This window comes from Ambystoma mexicanum, chromosome 5q (assembly GCF_040938575.1).
Source record: "Ambystoma mexicanum isolate Mex_15411 chromosome 5q, UKY_AmexF1_1, whole genome shotgun sequence".
Classification (NCBI taxonomy): domain Eukaryota; kingdom Metazoa; phylum Chordata; class Amphibia; order Caudata; family Ambystomatidae; genus Ambystoma; species Ambystoma mexicanum.
In genome coordinates this window covers 1,312,804,108-1,312,828,831 of record NC_090933.1, presented here as the reverse complement: position 1 = coordinate 1,312,828,831, position 24,724 = coordinate 1,312,804,108, and the positions used below count along the sequence as shown (strand labels likewise).

The 24,724-nt window shown below is 47.9% G+C and overlaps 1 protein-coding gene across 2 annotated transcripts in view; it reads left to right on the top strand.

Moving 5' to 3' along the window:
- Positions 1–8,585, top strand: part of LOC138498462 (zinc finger protein 271-like) — a 299,049-nt gene extending 290,464 nt beyond the window's left edge. For both annotated transcript variants that reach the window (XM_069622211.1, XM_069622210.1), the window contains exon 2: positions 4,416–8,585. In XM_069622211.1, the coding sequence (XP_069478312.1) occupies positions 4,677–5,720 (1,044 nt within the window). In that variant the 5' untranslated portion in view covers positions 4,416–4,676 and the 3' untranslated portion in view covers positions 5,721–8,585. The remainder of the gene's footprint in view (positions 1–4,415) is intronic.
- The last annotated feature ends 16,139 nt before the right edge of the window (positions 8,586–24,724 follow it).

Sequence of the window (24,724 nt, the reverse complement as noted above, 5' to 3'; positions counted from 1 at the left end):
TTTATCGCATGGAGACTGCACTTGGGGCACTGTGTGTCTCTGGGACATGCACACTGTGGACTGTACACCAATAAAGCACACATACGCAATGAAAATGTCCACACATTTCTTTTTTTGAAAGAAAAAAGTGTATTGGAACTATGAACTGTCGTGTCACACCCCCTCCCACCTCCCCCCTGCACACCCCAACACACCCCCTCCCACCTCCCACCTCCCCCCTGCACACCCCAACACACCCCCTCCCACCTCCCACCTCCCCCCTGCACACCCCAACACACCCCCTCCCACCTCCCCCCTGCACACCCCAACACACCCCATGTAGCTGTCAACAGATGCCTGTGACAGTGTCCACAGGCCGTCACAAGCCCCCTCTCCCGGCCCCCGGGGCACCCCTGGCTGTGGAGCGCAGGTCGCGTCCGGAACGGCGCACGGGGCTGCTCTGCGCAGAACTGGCAGTGGAGGATGTCCCTGGCTGCCCCTGTGCATGCAGCTCCTGTACTGTGTGGGTGAGGTCAGTGCCCGCACGACGCAAGCCCGCAAGTTCGGCACAGATGTCCCTGGACATGGCCTGCATGGCATCCCTCAGGGTGGCAGTGCTCTGCGCCACTTCCGCCCTTAGTGTCTCCGTGGCCTGTTCAATGCTGAACCTAGCCCCCACACATTCCGCGGCATGCTCATCCAGCATTGCGGACAGTTGATGCTGCCGCTGAGTGATGTCCTCGAGGGACGGCTGGCCGTGCTGGCCCATGGCCAGTGCAGGTGGAGTGATGGAGGGGCTGGTCCCCTCCTGTGGAGTGTGGACAGGGCATGGGGTGGAAGGCCACTCCTCTGCCTCAGTGTGCCCCTGTGTGTCGCCCTCATGGGGGCTGGCGTCTGAGAAACAGGGGGAATGTAGTTGGTCAGTGGGGCTTCTGACCTCCTGCTCCATGTCCGAGTCAGAACATGCAGCTGTTGCAGCTGTCTCCCCGATGTTGCTGCTGGCCGCTGACCCCCTGCCTTCTGTGGCAGGCAATGTCGGTGGAGGTGGAGCAGCTGCTGCTGGCCTGCTGCCAACAGGGGTGCTTGCCGGTGGGACCTCCGGTATGCCTGCAGTGGGACCTGCTTGTCGTGGGGTCTGCCTCACTGCAGCTGAGGTTGAGGGTGCAGGGAGGTTGTTGTTGGACTTCGCTCTCTTCGGCGCAGGGGTGTCCTGGTCCTCTGGGTGTGATTCTGTGCCTGTGGTGGAGCAAAGGTGGGAGGGCGTTATTGATGGGTCTACGGACTTTTGAATGACAATGGTTGACATTATTTTGGCCAGTGGATGAGGCAGATTTCAGGCAGTGCCATGCAGGTTGTCTCCTTTTGGTGTGGTATGTGGATGCAGGTATGCGGGGGCCAGCAGTGTATGCAGGGTGGTGCTCGCATGTGGCTATGGGCAGTATTGATTTGTGTTGCATTTACACTCTAGGGCAACCTTGTGCTACACATGATTGGACTGCTGTGACTATGGCATGTCTTGTATGAGGCACCTACCTTCATCGCCTGATGTCGGGGCTCCCCTTTCCATCCCTCCAACGCCTTCGATGGATTCCATGCCGATGGTGGTAGCACAGATCTCCTCCCACGGTTGGAGTTTCAGGGGGGATTCCGACCCTCCACCGGTTCCCTGGGCAAGGTTGCGGTTTGCCGAGATGACGGCTCTGACCCGTATGCGCAGGTCATCCCAGCGCTTCCGGCACTGCTGTGGGGTGCGGGGTACGGTCCCCACCGCGCTGACGCGCTCAGCCACCAGGGCCCAGATGGCCTTCTTCTTCCCGATTGCTGTCCTGGTCATTTCAGGGGAGAAAACAACACCTGCGTTGTCCTGCAGGGTCTCCGCTAGCATGCAGAGTTCCTCCCGGCTGAATCGCTCCTGGCGCTGGCGGTCACATGCCTTTTTCACGGATTTTGGCATTTTCGGGAACTTGGATGGGTGGGTGTTTGGTTGGGACAGGTGTCAGGGTTGGGTCTGGTGTTGTTTGGTAGGATGGCGATGGATTGTGTTTTTAAAGATGGCCGACGGGCTGCTTCCCGTTCCGGCGCGATGACGCTATTTCCGGTTTGGCCTTTTACGGCCGCCGCTAATTACGGTGGCCGTAAATTACGGTGGCCGCTACTTACGCTGGCGGAAGGGCACCTTGCTCGCTTAGCGATGCCGGTAGGGGCCTTTTCCGCCATGGCGTTAATTGCATTACCGCCATGGCGTAATGCTCGTGCGCGATGGGTCGTGATGTGGCGCTCTTTACGCCATCGTCCCACGGCGTAAACGCTCATTACGCCATGGCGGTAATGACGGGCGATTACCGCCAGGGTCGTAATGAGGCCCATTGTAAAAATGTACCTGCTGCCACCAGTTTGTTTTTAGGCACATTTAAATGTACCCATAAATCCCTTGATTGTTAGTCTAGGGTGATACAAAAGTATCCCCATTGCACTGCATTGAAAGATGCTTTGTGCAATATGAAATAGTTATCCAAACAGATAACAAGTCAAAAGGGAAACTGTTTCCCAGTACTGACAGTCTGAAGGACTAGTCAATTTCCCCATAACAAATGCTTCACTTCGCTGATAAGTCAGGACAAGGTGTAAAACAGAAGCAAAACGTTTGGGGGTCCATAGAATATGGAGGGAAAGTTGCCTAAAAGAGAAATCTTTCCTAACGGCACCCTTGTGGAGCAAGTATTCAGTGGGACCAGAGAAGACCAGATAATGCTACTACATTTAAGGCTGAAGATGCAAAGGGAAATTCAACCTTTATAGAATACTATATAGAAGGCAACGCATATCAAGACCACACCCACTCGTTCAGAGGCGAGGATGGCATACCAGCATGACCAGGTGATGTCAATGTAGCGGGATAAACACTTTCACAAACCATCCACTCAGCCGTTCTGGTCCATTTCCATACTTCAAATGCCAGTGTCTCTACCTCAGTAGTGCCTCCAATTGAAAACACTTTAAAAGTTTTAAGCACTTTGTGCCACCCAAGTGAATTAAAGAATGGCACCTGTCCAATGAGGGTAGTGGCGACAGATGTCCCCTAATGTTGTAGGTATTGTAGGGAAGTGCATCTCAGCTGTGCTGTAGAGAGGATCTTGGACACTGAGGCTCAGGAGTGTGGAGCAGGTCTCAAGCCTTATCACCTGGTGACAACCCCCACTATGATTTAACAAATAATCCTAATGGTAACTTAAGGGAAAGCTATTAATTGCCACCACTCCCCCCACCTACACGCACCATCAATACCAACCCTGCCTTCTAGGCACTTTGCCTTTGATGATCCTATGCTAAAAGAGATGATGAGCACACCACCAGGAGCAGCAATACTGAACTTTGGAGTAGAACCTCCAGCAGCAGATGAGCTTCCTCCCCCAGGGGCCCTCCACATTCCCGCCCACTAGGGACTTCACCCTAGATACTCCTATGCCAAAAGAGATGATGAACAGAACAGCAGCAGCACTGGTGAACTTTGGAGTAGAACCTCCAGCAGCAGACAAGCTGGGGAGCTGCCTAACTTATCCTTTGATGGCTGTGTCTACACTTGCTTTACACCCAAGTCTGCTGATAAACAGGTCACCATTGCTGGTGCACTTTTCAGTTTAAGAACTAGAGCAAGCAGTGTGGCCTGCACTGTACACTGCTGCACTGTTTATACCCCACAGGGGCTGATGCAGGGACACCCCAGCACTTGTGATCTCTGCATTGGCACCAGATGAACCAGAGCAAGCAGTGTGACCTGCCCTCTGATGCACAGTACCACACAGTACCTCCACAGGGGCTGATGCAGGGACACCCCAGCACTTGTGATCTCTGCATTAGCACCAGATGAACCAGAGAAAGCAGTATAACTCTGCCTGTAATGATGCACTCCGCACTTTCCTCTTGCACCCCAAAGAGTGGTGAGTAATAGGCAGGCGGTACCCCAAATATCTGAAACAACCTGAGGTACAAATTGGGGGACTGAAATTGAATGCTCTCTCCATGGTGTATTCAGTCACTTGGCCCCAAACAGAATTTTCCCAACAACAAAAATACTTTCCCTGCATTCTAGCCAATTGCACCACATCCCCTGACTTCCTCTTTAGGGGTACACCTCACCTTATAAGTCAGCAAGTTAGGCGCTCGCCCCAGGCATCTGTGTTCACCTTGCAAGACCTAGGTTCAAATCTCAGTGGTGCTGACTCAGCATGTCATCCTTCCCCGATTTCATAAATTGAGAACCTTTAAATTGGGAAATAGCATCTGTTATTACAGCACTTGGAATCCAGCATGAAGCGCTATATAAAGTGTGATGGCAATGTTATTTATTATATTCCACCGCAACTAACATTTGGCTAACAGTCTGAAAGACCTCTCCTTTATTCATGCACTCACTGACCGTTATGTCTCGTTTACAGGTGCGCAGCAGAGATAACTACAACGGCTCTCGCAGCAGAAGTACAGCATTTCGAGACGACGGAGGGATTAGACATCACTCTGAAGTTCGATTCATTGGAGCATCCATTCTATAAAAATATCTTTGCTCTGAGCCTGCATCCCTGCTCACATCAGATGATCTGTACAGGCATAACTAATACAAGAGTGCTGAGTTCAAAAAGGTTTCACCTAAAGCTCAGACTAAAGCTGTACAGATCTCACAGCCTCCTGCTAGGAAAATCATGCAGTGTGGTGAGCAGGAGCAAGGCCAGAGTCATGGCTCCCATCTGGCCAGAAATCAGATGGTACAGACGAGGGAGAAACCAAACCAGGGTGGTGAGCATGAAAAAAGCTTCACTCTGAGCTCTAGTCTGTCAGCACATCAGAGGAGCCAAACTGGGGAAAAACCATATCAGTGCACAGAGTGTGGAAAAAGCTTCACTCATAGCGCTTTGCTTTCTAAGCATCAGATCCTGCATACTGGGGAGAAACCATACCAATGCACAGAGTGTGGGAGAAGCTTCACTCAGAGCTCTCATCTGTTATCACATCAGAGGATCCATACTGGAGGGAAACCATACCAGTGCACAGAGTGTGAAAAAAGCTTCAGTCAGAGGTCTCATCTGTTATCACATCAGAGGATCCATACTGGGGTGAAACCATACCAGTGCACGGAGTGCATGAAATGTTTCAGTGATGGCTCTAATCTTTACAGACATCAGATGCTGCACACTGGGGTGAAACCATACCAGTGCACGGAGTGTGAGAAAAGCTTCACTAAGAGCACTAATCTGGCAGGGCATCTAAGGCTGCATACGGGAGAGAAACCGTACCAGTGCACAGAGTGCGAGAAAAGCTTCATTTATCGCCCTGATCTGTTATCACATCAGAGGGTCCACACTGGGGTAAAACCATACCAGTGCACAGAGTGCGAGAAAAGCTTCACTCAGAGGACTAATCTGTCAAGGCATCAGATGCTACATACTGGCGAGAAACCATACCAGTGCACGGAGTGCGAGAAAAGCTTCACTCAGAGCTCACATCTGCTATCACATCAAAGGATCCACACTGGGGCAAAACCATACCAGTGCACGGAGTGCGAGAAAAGCTTCACCCAGATGAATAATCTGTCAAGGCATCAGAGGCTACATACAGGGGTGAAACCATACCAGTGCACAGAGTGCAAGAAAAGCTTCACGCAGAGCTCTTATCTGTCAAGGCATCAGAGGCTGCAAACAGGAGATAAATTGTACCGCTGCATGGAGTGCAAGAAAAGGTTCACTTAGAGCCTTATTCTGTCCTCACATTAGAGGATCCATACTGAGGAGAAGCCATCCCAGTGCACGGAGTGATATATGATATGCTATGATGTCGCATTTATAACGCACCTATACACAAGTGCAAGTAAAGCTTCACTCGAAGCACTTCTCTGTACAGGCATCAGAGGCTGCATACTGGGGTAAAACTATACCAGTGCACGGAGTGCCATAAACGCTTCACTCAGCAATCTCATCTGTCCGGGCATCAGATGATCCATACTGTGGGGAAATTGTAACAGTGCACAAAATGCATGTACAGCTTCACTCAGGGCTTTGACCTGTAAAAACATCAAATGGTCCACGCTGGCGGGAAACTGAACCATTGCACAAGAAAAACTTTGCTCAGAAGTCTGCTTTGTGGCACCATCAGTTCATCCATTCAAGTGAGAAACTCAGAGCTCTGACTGTGCAAACATTAGCAGACAAGCCTCAGAGGAGGGATATGGGGCGTCATCAGAGGATCCATTCATTTAAAAAAAATAATAATTGGGTGATCAATAAGATGTGTTTATTGAAGAATGAATTCTTCCAAAAAGCAATTTCCATCTTAAAACACATTATACAATAAATGTCAGTTTGTAAAGCGAATTAAAAACTACGTACAGCAACAAATGGTTCTTTCTTCACTTAAACTCCTGTATAAGATGTAACAAAATCACACAGACAACACAAGGTGAGTTGGCCATAAGAAATAACCTGGAGCAGATCAACACTGAAGAAAATCCAACTGTCTTAAAACCAATAAAATTGTTGTCTTTCTAATGTGCAAATATGCAGGACAGAACATGACAAAGTGTAGCAGCTCTTCTATTGGTGTGTTACATAACGGACAACTGGTATCGTCTGGCTGACATTTCCATCTTGCAGCGATGGCTTTGAGTGGTAAACCGTTGAAACCTACTCTAGTCATTACCCATTTATCATAGGTTTAATGGCTCATTTCAGGTAATATAGTAGAGTGTCTGGAGTGGAAAAAGCATTATAACTATGGTTAACATTGTCTAAAAGCTCTCACGTGTGTCTTTCCTATGAGAAGTTAGAAGTTAAATGTTTTTATTTTATCATTGGCAAAAGATAGTACATATGCATGCCAAAAAAGTACAATCAAAACAGATTTGCCATGAGATTTTGCAAACTTAATATAACTATATTTGTACAGCAGTGTTGCCGTAATGTATGAAAAAGAGAAAAAGAGAAAAAAAAGAAAAATACATTTTTTTTATCCCAAAAAGGTATTGCTACAATATCCCGTCAAATATCCATCCAACAGGGTACATATGTAAAACAGCAATGCAACCAGATCATACTGTTGATACAATGGGCATCAAATAAACTGTCATAGGTCATGCAGCAAGTAATTAAAGTGTCAATTAACCATAGGTGTCTAAGAACAGACCATAAATGTCATTGAATTTGTCAGATTCATCTTTATACTTTAAAATAGTTTTTTCATACGTTGACACAGTTAGTTGATTTTCCACCCAATCATCGATGTTGAAGCTGTTGGGGGATTTCCATGCACACAAGAGAATTCTTTTTGCAAGCACGCAGCCTTTTAATAACCATATTTTCTTTGAAAATGATAGGCCTGCCTGGTGGGTGACATCCCCGGGAATCAGAAGTGTGGCGTTTCTCGGGATCAAACATTGGAGCACCAGGCCCATCCGCTCACATACCCCTTTCAAGAAAGTTCTTGTTTTCACACAAAACCACAGTAAGTGACTCTGAGTGCCTACGGATTGGTTACACTTCCAGTATCTCACTATCTGAGAGTCCTCTTTTAAACATTCTTTCTGGTGACCAATACGTTCTAAAATGCAGTTTAATTTGCGTGGTTCTTAACGCCCAGTCCATGCATTATTGCAACATCTCAGCCAGAATTCAGGACTGACTTCCTCATTCAGTTCATCGGCCCAGACGGCTGCAAGTTCAGAGACCCCCTTCCTTTTTGATGCAAGAATGTTATACACAGTGGCAGCTGGATGATTTGCTCAAGCACAATGTTCCAATGTAAGCCAGGCTGCACTTTGCCCACAATCTTCACATCAGAGGATCCATACCAGGGTGAAACCATACCAGTGCAAAGAGTGCAAGAAAAGCTTCACTCAGAGCTCTAATCTGTTATCACATCAGAGCGTCAGGGATAGCTCCAATCTGTCCAAATATCAGATGCTGCATACACGAGAGAAACCACACCAGTGCACGGAGTGCGAGAAAAGCTTCACTCAGAGCTCTGATTAGTTGTCACATCAGAGGATCCACACTGGGGCGAAACCATACCAGTGCACGAGGTGCAAAAATAGCTTCACTCAAAGCACTTCTCTGTTCAGGCATCAGAGGCTGCATACCGGTGTGAAACCATATGAGTGCACGGAGTGCGATAAACGCTTCACCCAGAGCTCTCATCTGACCGGGCATCAGATGATCCATACTGTGGGGAAATTGTAACAGTGCACAAAATACATGCACAGCTTCACTCGGGGCTTTGACCTGTAAAAACATCAAATGGTCCACGCTGGCGGAAAACTGAACCATTGCACAAGAAAGGTTTTTACTCAGAAGTCTGCTTTGTGGTGCCATCAGTTCATCCATTCAAGTGAGAAACTCAGAGCTGCAACATACCTACCGTGTAAACACAGAGGTTGCACGTGGCTCATGGGGGAAAGCAGTGAACCTGAAAGATTATAATGTAAATAAAAATCTGGACTGTATGTTCAGCCCGCCCCTGACTTGGATCTTGAGAGCTGCATTGTATTTATTAAACTATGCATGTATGTGTACACTTAATGCATTCATATAGTGCCTAATAAATCTGCAAAATGATTTTTTTAATTATTTTCTAATTTCATAAATATATTATTTGTAAATCCTTTTAGGAGTAAATCCATTATTTTATTCCTAAATTGCTTTTTATCTTTAAGATATAAAGAGAATAACAAGGAATTGACAAGTCATTAATCTATGAACAATTCTTTCATCAGCTTTAACCCATAGTCGAGATCTTCCATAATTCCTCAATACTCCAGAAAAACCTCCCAGTGACGTGCTTAAGATTTCAGGAAAGGCCGGTGATTTTCAACTTCCGGGAGGCACTGGAAGGGCTTTGGGAGGACATAGTGGTGCTTTCCGAGGCCAAACAAAGCACATTAAAAATAGAAATTGAACTGAATTGGGCTGGGCTTGCCTTACTGCTGAGCTAGCCCAGTCAGGCTGTGCGTGCCTTAAACGGTCTTGAAATGCTGTAATAGGACTGAGCTTCACTAATAGGGCTGAGATACCAGTAAAAGTGTAGGCCTTGCTTTGATAGGGATGGGCTTTCATTTATAATGATGGGCTTGCCTTGATAGGACTGGGCTTGGATTGGTTGAGAAGACATGCTTTTATATGACTGGACTTGCCTTTGTAGATAGGGTTGATCTTGCCTTGATATGGCTAGACTTGCCTTGATAGGCATGGGCTCGCGTTGATAGTGCTGATCCTGTCTTTGTATGGCTGAACTTGGCTTGATATGGCTAGACTTGCCTTGATAGGTATGGGCTCGCTTTGATAGTGCCTTGATCGCCTTGATAGGTCTAGGCTTGCCCTGCCTTGATAGGGATGGGCTTGTCTTAATTAGTCTGAGCTTGCCTAAATAAAACTGAGCTAGCATTGTAAGGATTGGGCTTTCCTTGGTAAGGATTGAGGAATGAGCTTACTTTATTAGGACTGGGCTTCCCTTGATAGGGCTGGGGCTGGATTTGTATGGTTTGTCTGTCCTCGGTATGACTGGACTTGCCGTAATATTTATTTATTTATATATTTGTAACACGCCAAAGCTCGCAAGCATCAGGGCGCGACAAGGACACGAAGACGGAGAGATCACAGGACTATACAAATAGAAGTAAAGATGGACTCAATATGAGTGCAGAAGTGGTTTATGTGTCAGATTACCTAAAGAGTATGGTTTTCAACAGCTTTCTAAAGGAGTGGAAATTGCTTTCCAGCCTGAGATTGCAGGGTAGCTCATTCCAAAGAGAGAGCGCTTTGGTGGGAAAGGCTCTACCTAAGCCTGTGGCTTTTACTCTGACATGGCCGGATTCAAGTAGTCCTTGATTATCAGATCTTAAGCTTCGGCTTGGTTCATACCATTTGATTTCCTTTTTTAGGTATGCTGCAGCAGTGCCATAAAGGCAGCGATGGACCAATGTCAGAGATTTGAAACTAAAACGCTCCTTTGTGGCGAGCCAGTGGAGGTCGATTCTGTCTTTTGTTATGTGGTCGCGTTTGGATTTCCCTGCGATGGATCTAACTGCATTATTTCGGATTATCTGACATTGCTTAATGCAGCTATTGCTGGATCCTAGTAGCAATGCTTTTCCATACTCCAGTCGTGATAGGATGGTGGCTCTAGCAATAGAAGCACTGGTTTTGGTGTTTAGGAAGGGCCTGATTGGGAATAGCAGTCTCTGATAGTACTGGCAGTTTCTTTTCAGGTACGAGGCCTGTGCCTCCGCTCCTAGTGAAGATTGCAAATATATGCCGAGTGTTTTGACCTTATTTTTGACTGTGATGTTGGAGTCTTTTATATTGAAGGAAGAGTAAGCTGGGCCTAGATTTTGCAAGGCTTTCGTTGTTCCAAATGTCATACGTTTGGTTTTGGAGCCATTTAGACACATCCAGTGAGCTTTCATCCAATATGGCATCTCTTCCCTTTTATATGGCTGAGCTTGCCTTAATAGGCATGGGCTTTCCTTCATAAGGATGGGCTTCCTTTGATAGGGCTGGGCTTACCTTTACATGGCTGGATTCACTTTAATGAAGCTGGGCTCAGCTGAGTTTGCCTTAATAGTGCTGATCTTGCCCCGATATGGCTAAACTTGCTCTGATATGACTTAACACACTGTAATAGGGCAGAGCGTGACATAATGGGGCAGGGCTTGTGTTAATAAGGCCGAACTTGATTTGATAGGGCTGGGCTCACCTTGATAGGGCTGTGCTTGCTTTAATAGAACTGGGCTTGCCATAATAGGACTGGGCTTGCTGTGATAGATCGAGACTTGCCTTGATGCAGCTGGGATTTCCATAACAGAGATGTAAGGATGGGCTTTCCTTAATAGGGCTGGTGATTCACCCTGCATAGGAGCTCTTGGGATCCCTTTGAGGATTATAATTAGCTCCTAAAAATATTGTATTAATAGGGCTTACCTTGGTTTGATAGGGCTCAGCTTGCATTAATAGGGCTGGCCATGCTTTATAGGACTGGGCCTTAATAGGGATTGGCTTGCCTTGATAGGGTTTGGTTAGCCTTGATAGATAGGGCTGAGTTTGCCTTGATAGGGCTGGGCTTGCCTTGATAGGGTTTGGTTGGCCTTGATAGGGCTGGGCTTGCCTTGATAGGGCTGGGCTTGCCTTGATAGGGCTGGGCTTGCCTTGATAGGGTTTGGTTGGCCTTGATAGGGCTGGGCTTGCCTTGATAGGGCTGGGCTTGCCTTGATAGGGCTGGGCTTGCCTTGATAGGGCTGGGCTGGCCTTGATAGGGCTTGGTTGGCCTTGATAGGGCTGGCCTTGCCTTGATGGGGCTGGGCTTGCCTTGATAGAGCTGGACTTGTCTTAATTAGTCTGAGTTTGCCTTATTAGGACGGAGCTAGCATTAAAAGGGTTGGAAACAATTAGAACGTTATGGTTGGGGCCATAAATACATTATTTTGCCTTGCTTCATTCACAATATATTATTGTACGAATTTTGAGTGGTCGGGAAACAATGGCCCCCATTGCTGTCATTAAAATCCTGCACAAGGCTGGTCTGATACATTTACGGTGATCATATATATTTGTTATCTCTAATATATGTTTTAAATACTGTCCTTAATGATGAATATGCTATGAAGTCCTTAGAAAGATGTAATGTTTTCATTTTTGTTTTATTTAGCAATTATTTTTCTTTCTATTTTCCTTTCTTTATTTTTGAACAGTTTTTAAACTTATTTGATACAGAACTTATTTTGCATATTTGTTGTTGATATGTGTATTCACTGATTTGTTTAACTTTTTTGTAAGGTTGAGTATGAACAACCCGTCTCACAATAAATGATTAAGAGGGTTAGGTATCCCTTATAAGGAATGGGCTTACTTTGATAGGGCTGGGCTTTCCATGGCAGGGATGTAGGGATGAGCTTGCCCTGATATGGCTGAGCCTGCCTTAATATGGCTGAGCTTGCCCTGATATGGCTGAGCTTGTCCTGATATGGCTGAGCTTGTCCTGATATGGCTGAGCTTGTCCTGATATGGCTGAGCTTGCCTCATTAAGGCTGGGCTCACCTTGTTGGGGCTGAGCTTGCCATACTATGGCTGGGCTTGTCCTGATATGGCTGGGCTTGTCCTGATATGGCTGGGCTTGTCCTGATAGGGATGGGCTTGCCTTGATAGGGATCCTCTCAGGAGGATAGTTCAGGGGCAACGCGTTCGCCTTGGAAGCAAGACGACACAGAGCAACACAGGTTCAATACCCGGTCCGTGCTTAGAAACCTCTGGGTATTAAGCATGTTATAAATAACCATATCATGGTCTTGTAGGGCTGGGCTTGCCTGGATAGGGCTGGGCTTGCCTCAATAGGGCTTGTGAATCACCCTGCATAGGAGCTCTAGGGATTCCTGTGAGGATTCTGGCTGATGCCTGGGAGGGATCCCTATGAGGATTCTTCTTAATTACTGGGAGGCATCCCTATGAGGATTCCTGTTGATTCCTGGGAGAGATTCCTGTTAAGATTCTCATTGCTGCCTGGGAGGGATCTCTGTAAGGATTCAGAGTTTTCTTTCCAAGGAATCCTGGCAAGGATTTTCATTGGGTCTTGGCCTGAAACCCAACTGGCACTCAGATGAGGGGTAAGTACCATTTGTTGAAGCACGCACAACACTTTATCAAGCCCTCCTGCTGCCATTTCTACTAATGTGCCCCAAGCCACTGGGACAGCCCTCGCACTGAACGGGACCCTGCCTGAGCTCCCATTGGATGGCCAGGTGAAGGGCAGTTTAGCCCAGGGTTTAATCTATTTGCCTGGCTCGCCTACCTCCTAGCACTTAAAATGGCTGTCACATTCAGCAGGGTACTCTTACTGCATGCTACCTTTCCAAAATCGAGCCTCAAACTATGAACTGTGAGTGCTACAACATCAACAATAAAGTTCATCCTTTTTTCTTTTACTCAAAACCGTCCAATCTTATTACACTATTGGTCACGACAAGTCTATTGGTCTTGACCAGCATATTATTTTTATGTGTTGTTGTAACTGGTCTAATGATTTGCCTATTGCCGGCCTATTATTTCAACTTTTAGACACCATCGTCTTTGAGGTTGTACTTTGAGAAACCAGAAGGTGTCTCACCCACTAGTCCCAGAGGATCTGTCATCCAGGTGCCCAGGACACGGCCATCGCTTTTGGATCCACTTCCTGGGGTGGACCAATGCGGGAGGATCACCTGGGTGGGAGGTCTTCAGGGAGTGGGAGTGGGCTACCGGATGGTGAGACGCGGTACTCCCTTCCCTGTAACACCTTTAACCCATCCTACCAGGTAGGATACTTAGGAACTCTACCCCCTGCCCTTTACAACACAAACCCTTTCACAGGGACAGCCTGCTATGGGAGAAAACAGACTAATTACAAGCAATTACTGACAATTACTTACACTTGACTTCCATTAAACTTCCCCATACGGATAAAAGGCAGAGCACAAGAGAACGCCTTGACCGAGGCAAAGCACACAAGGAAATGGCAGTTTTGAGACGGCAGCTAGATGAGAGAAGAAAGACGGCAAAACAGGAGGGGATCACAAAGAGGGAAATTCCCTTGACCTCTATGACAGGGAACCGTTACTTTCAAAACCCGTCAAAATTGGAAAGCGTAAGACCAGGAATCCAGTATGAAGAAACCTGTATTGTGTATTGGAGATACCTGGGGCCTTCCCGTGTCACTAATCAATGTGGGGAGAAGCACCAGCCACCGTGGTACCATCCTTGGCTCCAGGAACAAAGCTGCATCAGTGAAATCAACACAGCCGGTGAGTTGGGGAGATCGATACAAGTCTGGTCTGTGTTGAAGCCAAGGTTGAAAGCAACAACATTGTATGGTGAGAGCTGGAATTAACATTGTTAAAGCGTGTGTGATAAAAGACGTAAGTCAAGTTCAACTGCTAATGAGTGTTTGACCTTTGCGTGTGTGCTCAATTGAAGGTCTCTGTAAGGTATCCAGCTGAGAAGTGGGTCTGAGCCCGGCAGAGGGGGCCCCATGGTGAAAAGTGAATCACCAGAGAAGTTGTGCATATGAGAATCCTTAGGAGAAAGGAACTTTGAATGTTTGTCGCTTTAGGCCCTCTGAAGTAAGAGACTTTGAATGGCAAAGAACTTTGGCACAGAAGGCCATGATGCTGAGATTTTGAACTGCATTCTCGTGCTAGAAAAGCCACAGTATGTGCTGAGCTTGAGTGTGCCGTCTTGTCCTGTGCTGAAAATGTGGGGAAGGGAAGCTAACGGCTTAACTATCCTGACATATCATTTCTTGAACACTTTTCTTTTGTATAACATTGTTTCGAACACCATTTGTATTTAGAAGTAATAATTGGCAATAGGTTTATTAGCATAGTCCTCTTTTATTTTGACAAGACACCACTAGGACTGCGTTATTATTATTTGGTGGTTGTAGCTTTCTCCCATCTTTAGTCTTAGGAATAGATATAATATGGCATTTGTAGCGCGCCTATACACAAGTGTTTCAAGGTGCGACGAGGAAAGGAAGGGGGAACAGAGGGCGGACAGAGACAACGATCTTACTAGGCCAAGTGACATTGAGATTGCGCAAGTGCAGGGGAGGTGGGGGGGAGTGCCAGGGGAAAGGGGAGGGGGCAGTGCTGTACAAGGATCAAAACAATAAGAAGTGTGGCCCGCAGGAGGCACGTGCAAGGGTAAGTGCAGACAGCAGGTGTCCAAAAGTGCAGGTAGGGGGACTGTAGGGTTACAGATAAAGACCCAAGTGCAAGGGTTGCCGGGAGGCAGTGCAGGTGTGCAACTGGCTGAGCAGGGCCTTAGGCCCGAAATCAGAGTGTAGCCATGTGACCAGTGCAGTATCAGACAGGAAATCAGCAGGGGAGAGGAAGAGAGAAGGCAGAAGCAAAGAGGAAGGTCTTGAGGTGCTTCCGGAACCAGAGGTGGTTCTCCAAAAGTTTCAAAGAGGCAGGGAGGCTGTTCCAGAGGGAAGCCCCAGCCGAAGAAAGATCTACCACCAACTCGTTGCTTGGAGAAGCGACTAACCCTGAGGGAGGTGGAGGAGCGAAGAGTTCAAGTAGGAAGGTATTTACGAAATGAGAGTGGGAGGTATTGAGGACCCAGGCTCCAGAAGGCCTTGTGGACAATGCAGAGGGTCTTGAACGTAATTGTTGCAGCCACTGTGAGCCAATGCAGAGATGTCAGTGTTGGAGGGATACGATACTTGGGCTTGAGGCCAAGGACAAGTCTTGCAGTCTTGTTCTGGATGAGTTGCTGAGGGCGAAGAGTAGAATCAGGCAGATTTAGAAAGAGACTGTTGCAGTAGTCTGTCTCTAGAGCTCTGGTTCTCTCTAGGCTAGTGAGCTTCTGGGGAAAGGAGAGGAAAGGAATAATACCTCTGAGGAGGTGCTGTTCGGAGTTTGACTTCTTAGAGACGTCACAGATGTGAGGAGAAAAGGAGAGCGTGGAATCGAAGATGACCCCGAGGTCCTTAGCCTCACAGGTGGGAGCAGAAAGTAGGCCAAGGGAGGCCAGCCACAGAGTGAAAGGAAAGGAGGGTGCAAGTGTGCCGATGAGGAGGATCTCCGTCTTACTGGCATTAAGGCAGAGATTTTTGGTGGCACACCACTCCTGGATAGCAGACAGACAGTCAGAGATGAGAGAAAGAGAAGAGGTGGCAGAGGGGAGCCTGAAAACGAGTCATCCGCCTAGCACTGAAAGTTGGAGCAGAGAGCAGCAATGCAGTGAGCGAGAGGTGCCAGGTATTGATTGAACAGCCAGGGATACAGGTTAGACCCCTGGGGAACACCACAGGTAGAGAGTGAGGTAGAGGAAAGGAAGGACCCAAGTTGGACCTGGGAGGGTCGATCAGAGAGGAACGAAGTCAGCCAGGCCAGGAGCTGGTCAGTGATACCCAGGTTATCATGGAGATGATTGAGCAGGATGCCATGGTTGACCGTGTCAAAGGCAGAAGAGAGATCGAGTAAGAATGAGGACAAAGGGGAGATTAGAATCAAGGTTAGAGAGCAGATCTTCCCAGATGTTCATGAGAACCGTTTCCATGCTTCTGGCTGCTCTGAAGCCAGACTGATGGTCATAGAGATAACCAACATATACAGTGTGAAGATTAAGCTGGGAGATGGCCAGCATTTCCAGGAGTTTGCCCAGGAAAGGAGTGATGGAGATGGGGTGATTGTTAGCTGGGCAGGAGGGGTCGGCTGAGGGTTTCTTGAGAAGAAGGTGCACAAGAGAGTGCTTCAGGTGGGAAGGGAAGGCTCCAGTGTTGAAGGAGTGGTTGCAGAAGTCAGCCAGGGCTGGAGCAAGGGTGTCAATGTGGTCCTTGATGGTTTTTGAAGAACAGGGAAGAAACTATTTTGACGAGACATTCATAGATTGGCTTGTCTACATACCTCGTCGGGGGAGAACAGAGGAAAGGAAGACAAAGAGGAGGATAGGTGGCTACAGGGGGACCGGAGGCGGAGGAGAGAGTAGAGGGAGGAGGAGGAGAAGACGTGAGTGTGGACTGGATGTCCTGGGCTTTATAGATGAAATGAGAAGCCAGGGCCATGCAGAGGGACTCGGAGGGGACAGGAGAGGTAGAGACTGCAGCAGGATTGGCCAGCTCCTTGCAGATTTTAAAGAGTTTGGCCGAGTTTTTAGATGCTGCAGAGACGCAGGCTTCGATGTGGGCTCTCTTTCTAGTGCAGACAGAGAGCCGGTATTGCCTTTGGAGCAGGCGGCAGGCGAGTTTGTCAGAGGATGCGCAAGAAGCCAACCATTTCCTCTCATTCACCCTGCACTTGCGTTTGAGGGTGGCAAGGTCAGATTCATACCAGGAGTTGCACTTGGCTTTGGGCTTCAAGCAGATCCTCATGATATGCATTTTACAAACCCATTTCAAGTTCAATAAACACCCTTTAACTGTGGTCACTTGTGTCTGTCTTACTGTTGATACTATGCCTTCCTTACATGTGGCAGGAGTGGGATATGATTCAGTTGACAACAATTGAGAATCCATGCTAATAGTCGCTCGACACCTAGGACAAGATCATGATGCAGAGACTGGTGTCCACGCTGCTTCCTCTGGTGCCCAGTTCATGTCTGAAATCCTTGAATTGAGCTCTATGATCCTTCCGATAAGGTATGTGACGCCTCCCCATCTAGGACAAGCTAATGATGCAGAGACTGGGGTCCGTGCTTCATCCTCTGGTGTCCCATTCCATGTAGTGAGATCCTTGAGATAAGCTCTATGATGCCTCCACACTTAGGACAAGAGCATGATGCAGAGACTGGGGTCCATGCAGCGTCCTCTGGTGGCCCAGTCCATGTCTCAGATCCTTGAGATAAGGTCAATGACGGCTCCACACTTCGGACAAGAGCATGATGCAGAGACTGGTGTCCATGCAGTGTCCTCTAGTGGCCTAGTCCATGTAGTGAGATCCTTGAGATAATGTCTATGCCGCCTCCACACCTAGGACAAGAGCGTGATGCAGAGACTGGTGTCCATGCGGCGTCCCCTGGTGGCCCAGTCCATGTCTGAGATCCTTGACATAAGGTCTATGATTCCTCTGCGCGGTTCTATGTACCTTCATCAAGTGTTTTTGCTGAAAATATTTTTGGGAAAAAACTTGACATATTTTTTTTATTTTTGGGTGTTTCCCTCCAACCCCTCCACCTTATTAATTTTACACTATTCCTGACCACCCACCCTTTACATACCCTTACCCACCCCCCTATATTTTTCTATAAGTTTGTTTGAAAAATAAAATTTGGCAAATAATTGAATCGGAAAAAAACACTGTCGATGAATGCAAATCGTACCCCTCTGCACATAGGGTTCTAGAAGAGAAGAGGGTAGAGACTTCACTAAAAAAGAAACACTGTAGTGCTCATCTCACCTCACGCAGCAGCCTCTGCAGAACATACACTGCACTGGCGCCCCTGTCCTTCCCTGCAGCGCTCTGGCCATCCTCTCTTGGCCCGTCTCCTGCTCCTACTTGCAAGGCAAAAAACCTTGGGGTCATCTTCGACTCAACACTCTCCTTCTCTCCTCATATATCTGACGTCTCTAAGAAGTCACACTACCAGCTGCACCTCCTCAGAGGTATTCTTCCCTTCCTCTCCTTCCCCCAGAAGCTCAGTCTCCAGAGCCCTGGTTCTCTCGAAGCTGGACTACTGTAACAGCCTCTATCTAAATCTGCCTGCCTCCACTCTCCGGCCTCTGCAACTCATCCAGAACAGGACTGCGAGACTTGTCCTTGGCCTCAAGCCCAGGGACCATATCTCTCCAGGACTGAAATCTCTACACTGGCTCCCAGTGGCTGCGAGGATTAGGTTCAAAACCCTCTGCATTGTCCACAAGGCCTTCTGGGCCTGGGGCCTAAATACCTTCAACTCTCTCTTCCTAAATATCTTCCTTCCCGAGCCCTTCGCTCATCTGTCTCCAACTCCCTCAGGGTCGCCGTTTCTCGAAGCAACGATCGGGGGGTAGATCTCTCTCTGCGGCAGGGGCCTCCCTCTGGAACAGCCTTCCTGCCTCCCTGAAACTTGAGAACCATCTTCGGTTCCGGAAGCACCTCAAAACCTTCCTCTTTGTTTCTGCTTTCTCTCTCCCTCTCCCCTGCTAAATTCTTCACTGAAACTGCACTGAACCTGCACCTGGGCCACTCTCACCGACCTCGGTCCTTGGCCCAGCCACTCTCCACTTGCACTGCCTCCCTGGCAACCCCTGCACTGCGGGACTGTCTCTGCATCCCTACAGCTCCCCCTCCCAGCACTTGTCTGCACTTACCTTGCACTTGCCACCAGCTGGCCCTATTTATTTATTTATTTTTATTCTACTTACCCTGTTCAGCACTTCCCCCACACCTCCCCTTCCACTTGCACTTTTTCCCTCCCCCCTACCTCTGCACTTGCGCGATCTGAATGACACCTGGCTTAGTAGGATCGTTGTCTGTCTTCCCCTTGTTCCCCCCTCCCTGCCTGTCGCGCCTTGAAACACTTGTGTAAAGGCGCGTTACAAATGCCATATCATATCATGTATCAATTTGGTACTATTGCATTATGGACCCCCGGCCCAAGCAGATACAGACCTCCCTGATCTGGCCTTTGATGGGGTGAGGTTTTCGTATTTGCTCACTGGGGCTTCTACTGCGAACACGCGTCAAATTCATGCACATGACTGGACATCTGATACAAAAGAAAGTTTCACTCAAGAATCCCTTCCAAAAGCCAATCCAATTGGGGACCAGCTGGAAAACAGGATGCACTCTTCATTGGAGCCCAAGTGTGCATTTCCCAGATCCCCTCAGGTTTATTTGAGCAGTCCACCCCTTACAGCAGAAGCAGACTCCAAATCCAGAAATATGGGTGTGTTCGTGTGGGTGTTCGTGTGGTGGTTAACCTTCCCACGTGTGTGTTTCTCTTCATTGTATGTTGAAGGATGGGAGGTGTGTTGTGTCCTGTCTCTCTTCCTGCATGGATGTTGTGATGTCATGAGAGAATGTTGTGTGAGTGCATGGAATGTTTGTGGTTGTGTGAGTGTTCCACCCCAGGCAGTTGGAGTCATGTAGCCTGGGTGGTTGGAGCTAGTGGTCTTTTCTGAAGATCTGTACTCCTGCTCCTAATGAAATTATCCTGTTTTCTATCTTGAATAAAGGCAACTTGATGACAATTTACCTGCTGCCTCCAAGAAACCTGCTTTACAACACTGGCAACAAGGTGGGTTTGGTGCTTAATGTTTGTCTGGTGGATTGTGGCGGTAGGTTCTAGGCGCAGAAGGGGCAGGTTTGCGCTCAAGCATGGTAGGCTTGAGACGCGCTGGTCACAGTGGTGGGTATAAGATATTCATCTTGATCGAGACAATTCTGCACAGCCACGACACAGCCTGCGAGCCCCAGACCTTCAAGTCAACCCTTATATCCCAGAACAGCCTCGGGTAATTGGCTTGGCACAACCCTTGCTCTGGAGAGTAAGGTAGACACAGAGGTATTTAAGGGTCTTGTTGGTACACCTTCTGCAAATGCTCAATATTGCCAAATTTCCGTTGTTGTGCCCTTATACCCCTGTTTCCATGTCTGCTTAGTAAGAAATCTGCCATCTGGGAACACACCCCCCAGAGCCTCCCAGTACCCTAGTTTCTCCCAGTGAGATCGTAGGAAACAATACCATGTCGGGTCTAGTCCTGGGAACCTCCACAGAGGTAGCCATTTATAATATGGGCATGTCACCCCAACTTTATGTACTATGGCCCGCCATGCAGATAAGGTGGCATGCACTGGGTCATACGGGCAATCAACTTTGTACTTGTCAAGCACGAGAGTTCTGATATCTGTTTTTTAGCCGCTAGCCTTTCCAATCTAACATGAGGTGGATCCCCCTCCATACCGTACCAGTAGGATGCAAATTGTGCTTGGGCCGCAATTCAGTGAAATCCGAGGTAAGGTGCAGCAAGCCCTCCTCTATCATAAGGGAATTTCAGTTCCACCCATTTTTTACAAACTGCCCCTGCATGCCACAAGACTCGCGAGAGAAACCTGTGAAGTGTAACTAAGTTTTCCTTGCCCGGCCATAAGGGCATATTAGTGTACAGGTATAGCAGCTGAGGCAAAAGAATCATCTTGACTACGGCAAGTCTTCCAGCCATAGAGAGAGGGACATTTTCCCATTTATTTAGTTTGTCAGCAATATACATTTTGTGGGCAGTGCAGTTATGCGAAAGGATGGAGCTTTTGTAACGAGACACCAAAACTCCCAAATAATTCACGCACCCGGAAGTCCATTTTAACAGATATGTTCCGAGTGGTTCGGGTGTATTGTCAGTTAGGGGTTAAATCTCAGATTTAGAATAGGTAATTGTGAAGCCAGAGTATTCACCAAAATCAGTCATATCCTGCATCACTGCATCAAGGTTTGTAGTTGGGTCCCTGATATAGAACAGCACATCGTCTGCATGAAAAGGAAAATAATTTCAGGCGGTCCAACTAGGCAGATGCCCCTTTTCCTATGTTTTTCCCTAGCCATATCCGCCATAGGCTGAATGGCTAGCGCTAACAATAGTGGCCATAAGGGGCAGCCTTGGTGTGTCCCTCTTTTCAGGCGCAGGATTCTGACAGATGTGAGATGACCAGGACTCTGGCAGTTCAGTGCGAGTAAAGGAGTTTGATAAAGCTAATCATATGGTCTCTGAGTCCACACTTGTTCAGTAGCACTAACAGATATTCCCATGACACCATGTCAAAGGCCTTTTGCGCGTCAAGTGCAACGGCCAGGGCTGAAACCCCAGGGGAAAGATGGGAAATTATGTTAAATAAACAACTGATGTTTAGCGCAGTGGCGCGTCCTGGTATGAATCCCGCCTGGTCATTATGGATCAATTGAAGAATTAGTGGGAGATGTCTATTTGCTGTGATCTGTGAAAATATTTTCGTATCAATGTTAATTGGCGACTGGGGTCAATACGAGCCACACTCATTTGCAGGCTTACCCAGTTTGAGCAACATAGTTATGGTGGCCTCACGAGGCGTCTCCGGGAAGATCGAATTCACAGGGGACTCTTCCCATACTCACAATAAGTGTGGGGCTAGGATTGCACCATACGTTGCGTAGAACTCTGTTGTCAACCCATCTGGGCCAGGTGCCTTACTTCTGTGAATGTCTTTAATTACTCCCATAATTCCTTCCAATGTGAACGGTACATTTATCTGCTCCCTAGCGTTCTCCGATAGTCTAGATGCGGGATACTCTCCAGTAAAGTATGTATGGCCTGTTCACACTTGGGTGCGCTTGCCTGGTTAAGAGATCCATAGAATCGTCTAAACACACCTAGAATATCTTGATCAGAGTATTTGCTTCCCCCGTGTTCATCTAAGACGCTATACATGTGCAGTGGGCCCCTCTCCACTCTTATCAGCCTAGCAAGTGTCCTTCGGGCTGGTCACCCTCCCCATATTTCCTAGTGACCAGAGGCTGTGCAAAATATTCCATTGCCCTTGCGCATGTGTGCGAAACTGCTCAAGCATGGAGTGCATGTCTGCAAGGAGGTTCAGGTCTGATGTGGGCGCGTAAGCATTTTCCAGTTCTTTGAGTCTACGTTCTCAGTGCTCTCTATCGCACTTACTGGTTTTGAGAACCCCAAATTCTTTTAACATTGCCACCCCCCTAATAAGGCCTACCACATCATGCCATACGAGGTAGTGCCCGGAGTGTTTTGGGTGAAGTAAGTGTGCATATCTTCTCCAATGCCCGTTTTAAACACCATATCCAGTAACGCTTCTGATTTTAATCTCCATCGTGTTCGGGAAGGAGCCCCTCTGCCGATTTCCATCTGTATGGTTATAGGTGAGTGGTCTGACAATGTACGTGGGAGAATGTCCGCAGATGTTACCCTCCCAATCAGATGTCGTAAAATGAGCAATAAATCTATGCGAGATGACATGTCATGTACCAACAAGTAGAATGTAAACTGTCACTCGTGTGGGTGCCGTACCCTCCATATGTCACAGAGGTCAAGGTGATGTTGAGGCTTACGGGACGCCTTGTACGGAGGTCTGGGAGCAGTCCCAGTGCGGTCCATTGACTGATCTAGTATCGTGTTCATGTCAATCCCTACCCCCAGATAACTGGTATCTCCGGGTAGGTTACTATGGTGGTCGCAGTCTTATCACAGAAGGCAGGGTGTCCACATTCAGACCATAAGTATTGACTAGGAGCAATGCCACACCTTCCAGGACACCATGTAGCACCACGTATCTACCGTCCACATCAATGTCAGAACCTTTATCTTTAAGTGCAAATTTGAGAGATTTGTGAATCAGGGTCAGAACCCGCTAGAGTAGCAAAAGAAGGAAGTGAAAAACCTGTTGTTACCCAAAGTTGCAGCCATGTTTTTATTGGCAGCCGCCATGTAGATTTGTTTTATTTCTATTAGAACAGGCAATGATCTTTCTGGCTTTCGTGTAATTACGTAGCCCACGAACGTTCCAGTTCAGAAAATTAAGTACTGCCATCCCACGTTTGTATTAACTGATGTGTGCCCCCAACCATGCATGGTTATCAGACCATTCACAATTCAGAATCCAACCGTCCACCACTGTGACCCATGTCTGCCGAGACAACGTTTCATAGCTTTTCTCCCCTGAAGAAACAGAAACCATTATCAGCTTGATGCATCATGGGAAAGCACTTACCCTCCATAGCCACCCCTAGCTCCTCATGTCAGCTCCCCAAGTCCAACTATCAGCATCCATCATGCAGAGTCTCAAGCATGTGTCGCTTTGTTGTTTGCCCCTCCTGCAGCCCCCCAAGGGAGGGGAATGTTTGCTTCGATATATACCACTGCTTCCCTTCATGTTGGAATCTAAGGTGAGCAGGGATGACCATAACATACTGGATTGGCCTATCACGTAGTAGCTTTTTCACCCCAATAAAGGATCTGCGCTCCATCTGGACTGCCCTGGAGACATCTGGGTAGATGTGTATGTTAGCTTCCTCGTTTGAGATCACTGTCTCAGAAGTTCAGAAGGTGCACTATCACTGGTCGGGGGGGGCAGGTTTAGGTTTGTCGCTAGCGATCTGTGGGCTGAGGGCTCTCTCCACAATGAAGGTGTATGAGAAGTCTGGGTTGTTCAAGAGTTGTCTGAGAAGCCCCTAAATGGCCTTCTCCATAGGACCAGTGCCAAAACTATCTGTTAGACCAATGAACCGGATGTTATTGCATCTTGAGCGCAATCCCAGGTTGTTGCACCATTGCATGGGTCAAGTAAGATTCTTGGTCATAGAGGCCAATTGTGTTTTCAGGCCCGAAATATCACCTTTGGCTGTAGTAATGCGATTTTCTGCCTCTGTCACTCTGGTACTTTCACGCTGCATTTTTGCGTTTAGGGTGCAGATGTTCAATTTTATGTAATTGAGTTTCCCACTCACTGCAGCGAACCCAGACTGTACACTGTTCATTGTCTGCTGGGGATCAGGCATGTCAGTGACAGGTTGTACAGCAGGAACTTCAGGGCCTGCATCTGCCTCCATTCCTGGTCTGGTCACCTGCTTAGTCAATGTCTCCATATTACTTTGCTTCTTGTGGGATCCCCCACCTTTCGTCATGGCTATATCACATCTCAGCGGTCCCAGAGCACATGTATGTCTGAGTGTCTTGATGGCAGTAGAGTCTCTACAGCTGTAAGCCCACTTCAGCTCACAGTCAGGAGCAGGATAGGATGCCAGGGCACTGCTCAGTGAGGACAGTCCCCCGCTTCCTCCATGGAGGAGGATTCTTCAATGCCCGCTGTGCTGCAGGGAAAGGAAGTGACCATATTGAGGGGACTTTCAGAGGCAGGCAACACAGAGTGGGCCTGTAGGTTGCATAACAGACCCGTAGAATGTGCCTTCCCAAGCGCCAACTCTCCACATAGCAACTCTGAATGCAACATGCTTTGCATATTTTTGGGCCTCAAGCCAGCCATGTAACGTAGGAAGGAGCCACCAAGCAGCACCCCAGCGCAGCCTCACGTCTCCTTCGTCAGCTCCCCCAGTGCTCCCCCTCCATCCCACCAGCTTTACACTGTTATCTCTGGGCAATCGTGCAGGATCTGCGTCTTTATATCCAGGCCTGTCTCCTAGGGTAGCTATGAGTTCAGTATCACCTACCCAAAGTATTGAGTGTTGCCTCCAAGTGCATTCACCACAGCTCTCCTGTACTCAATAGTCCCAGTTCGGGTCTCCAATTAAGGATCTCCCCAAAG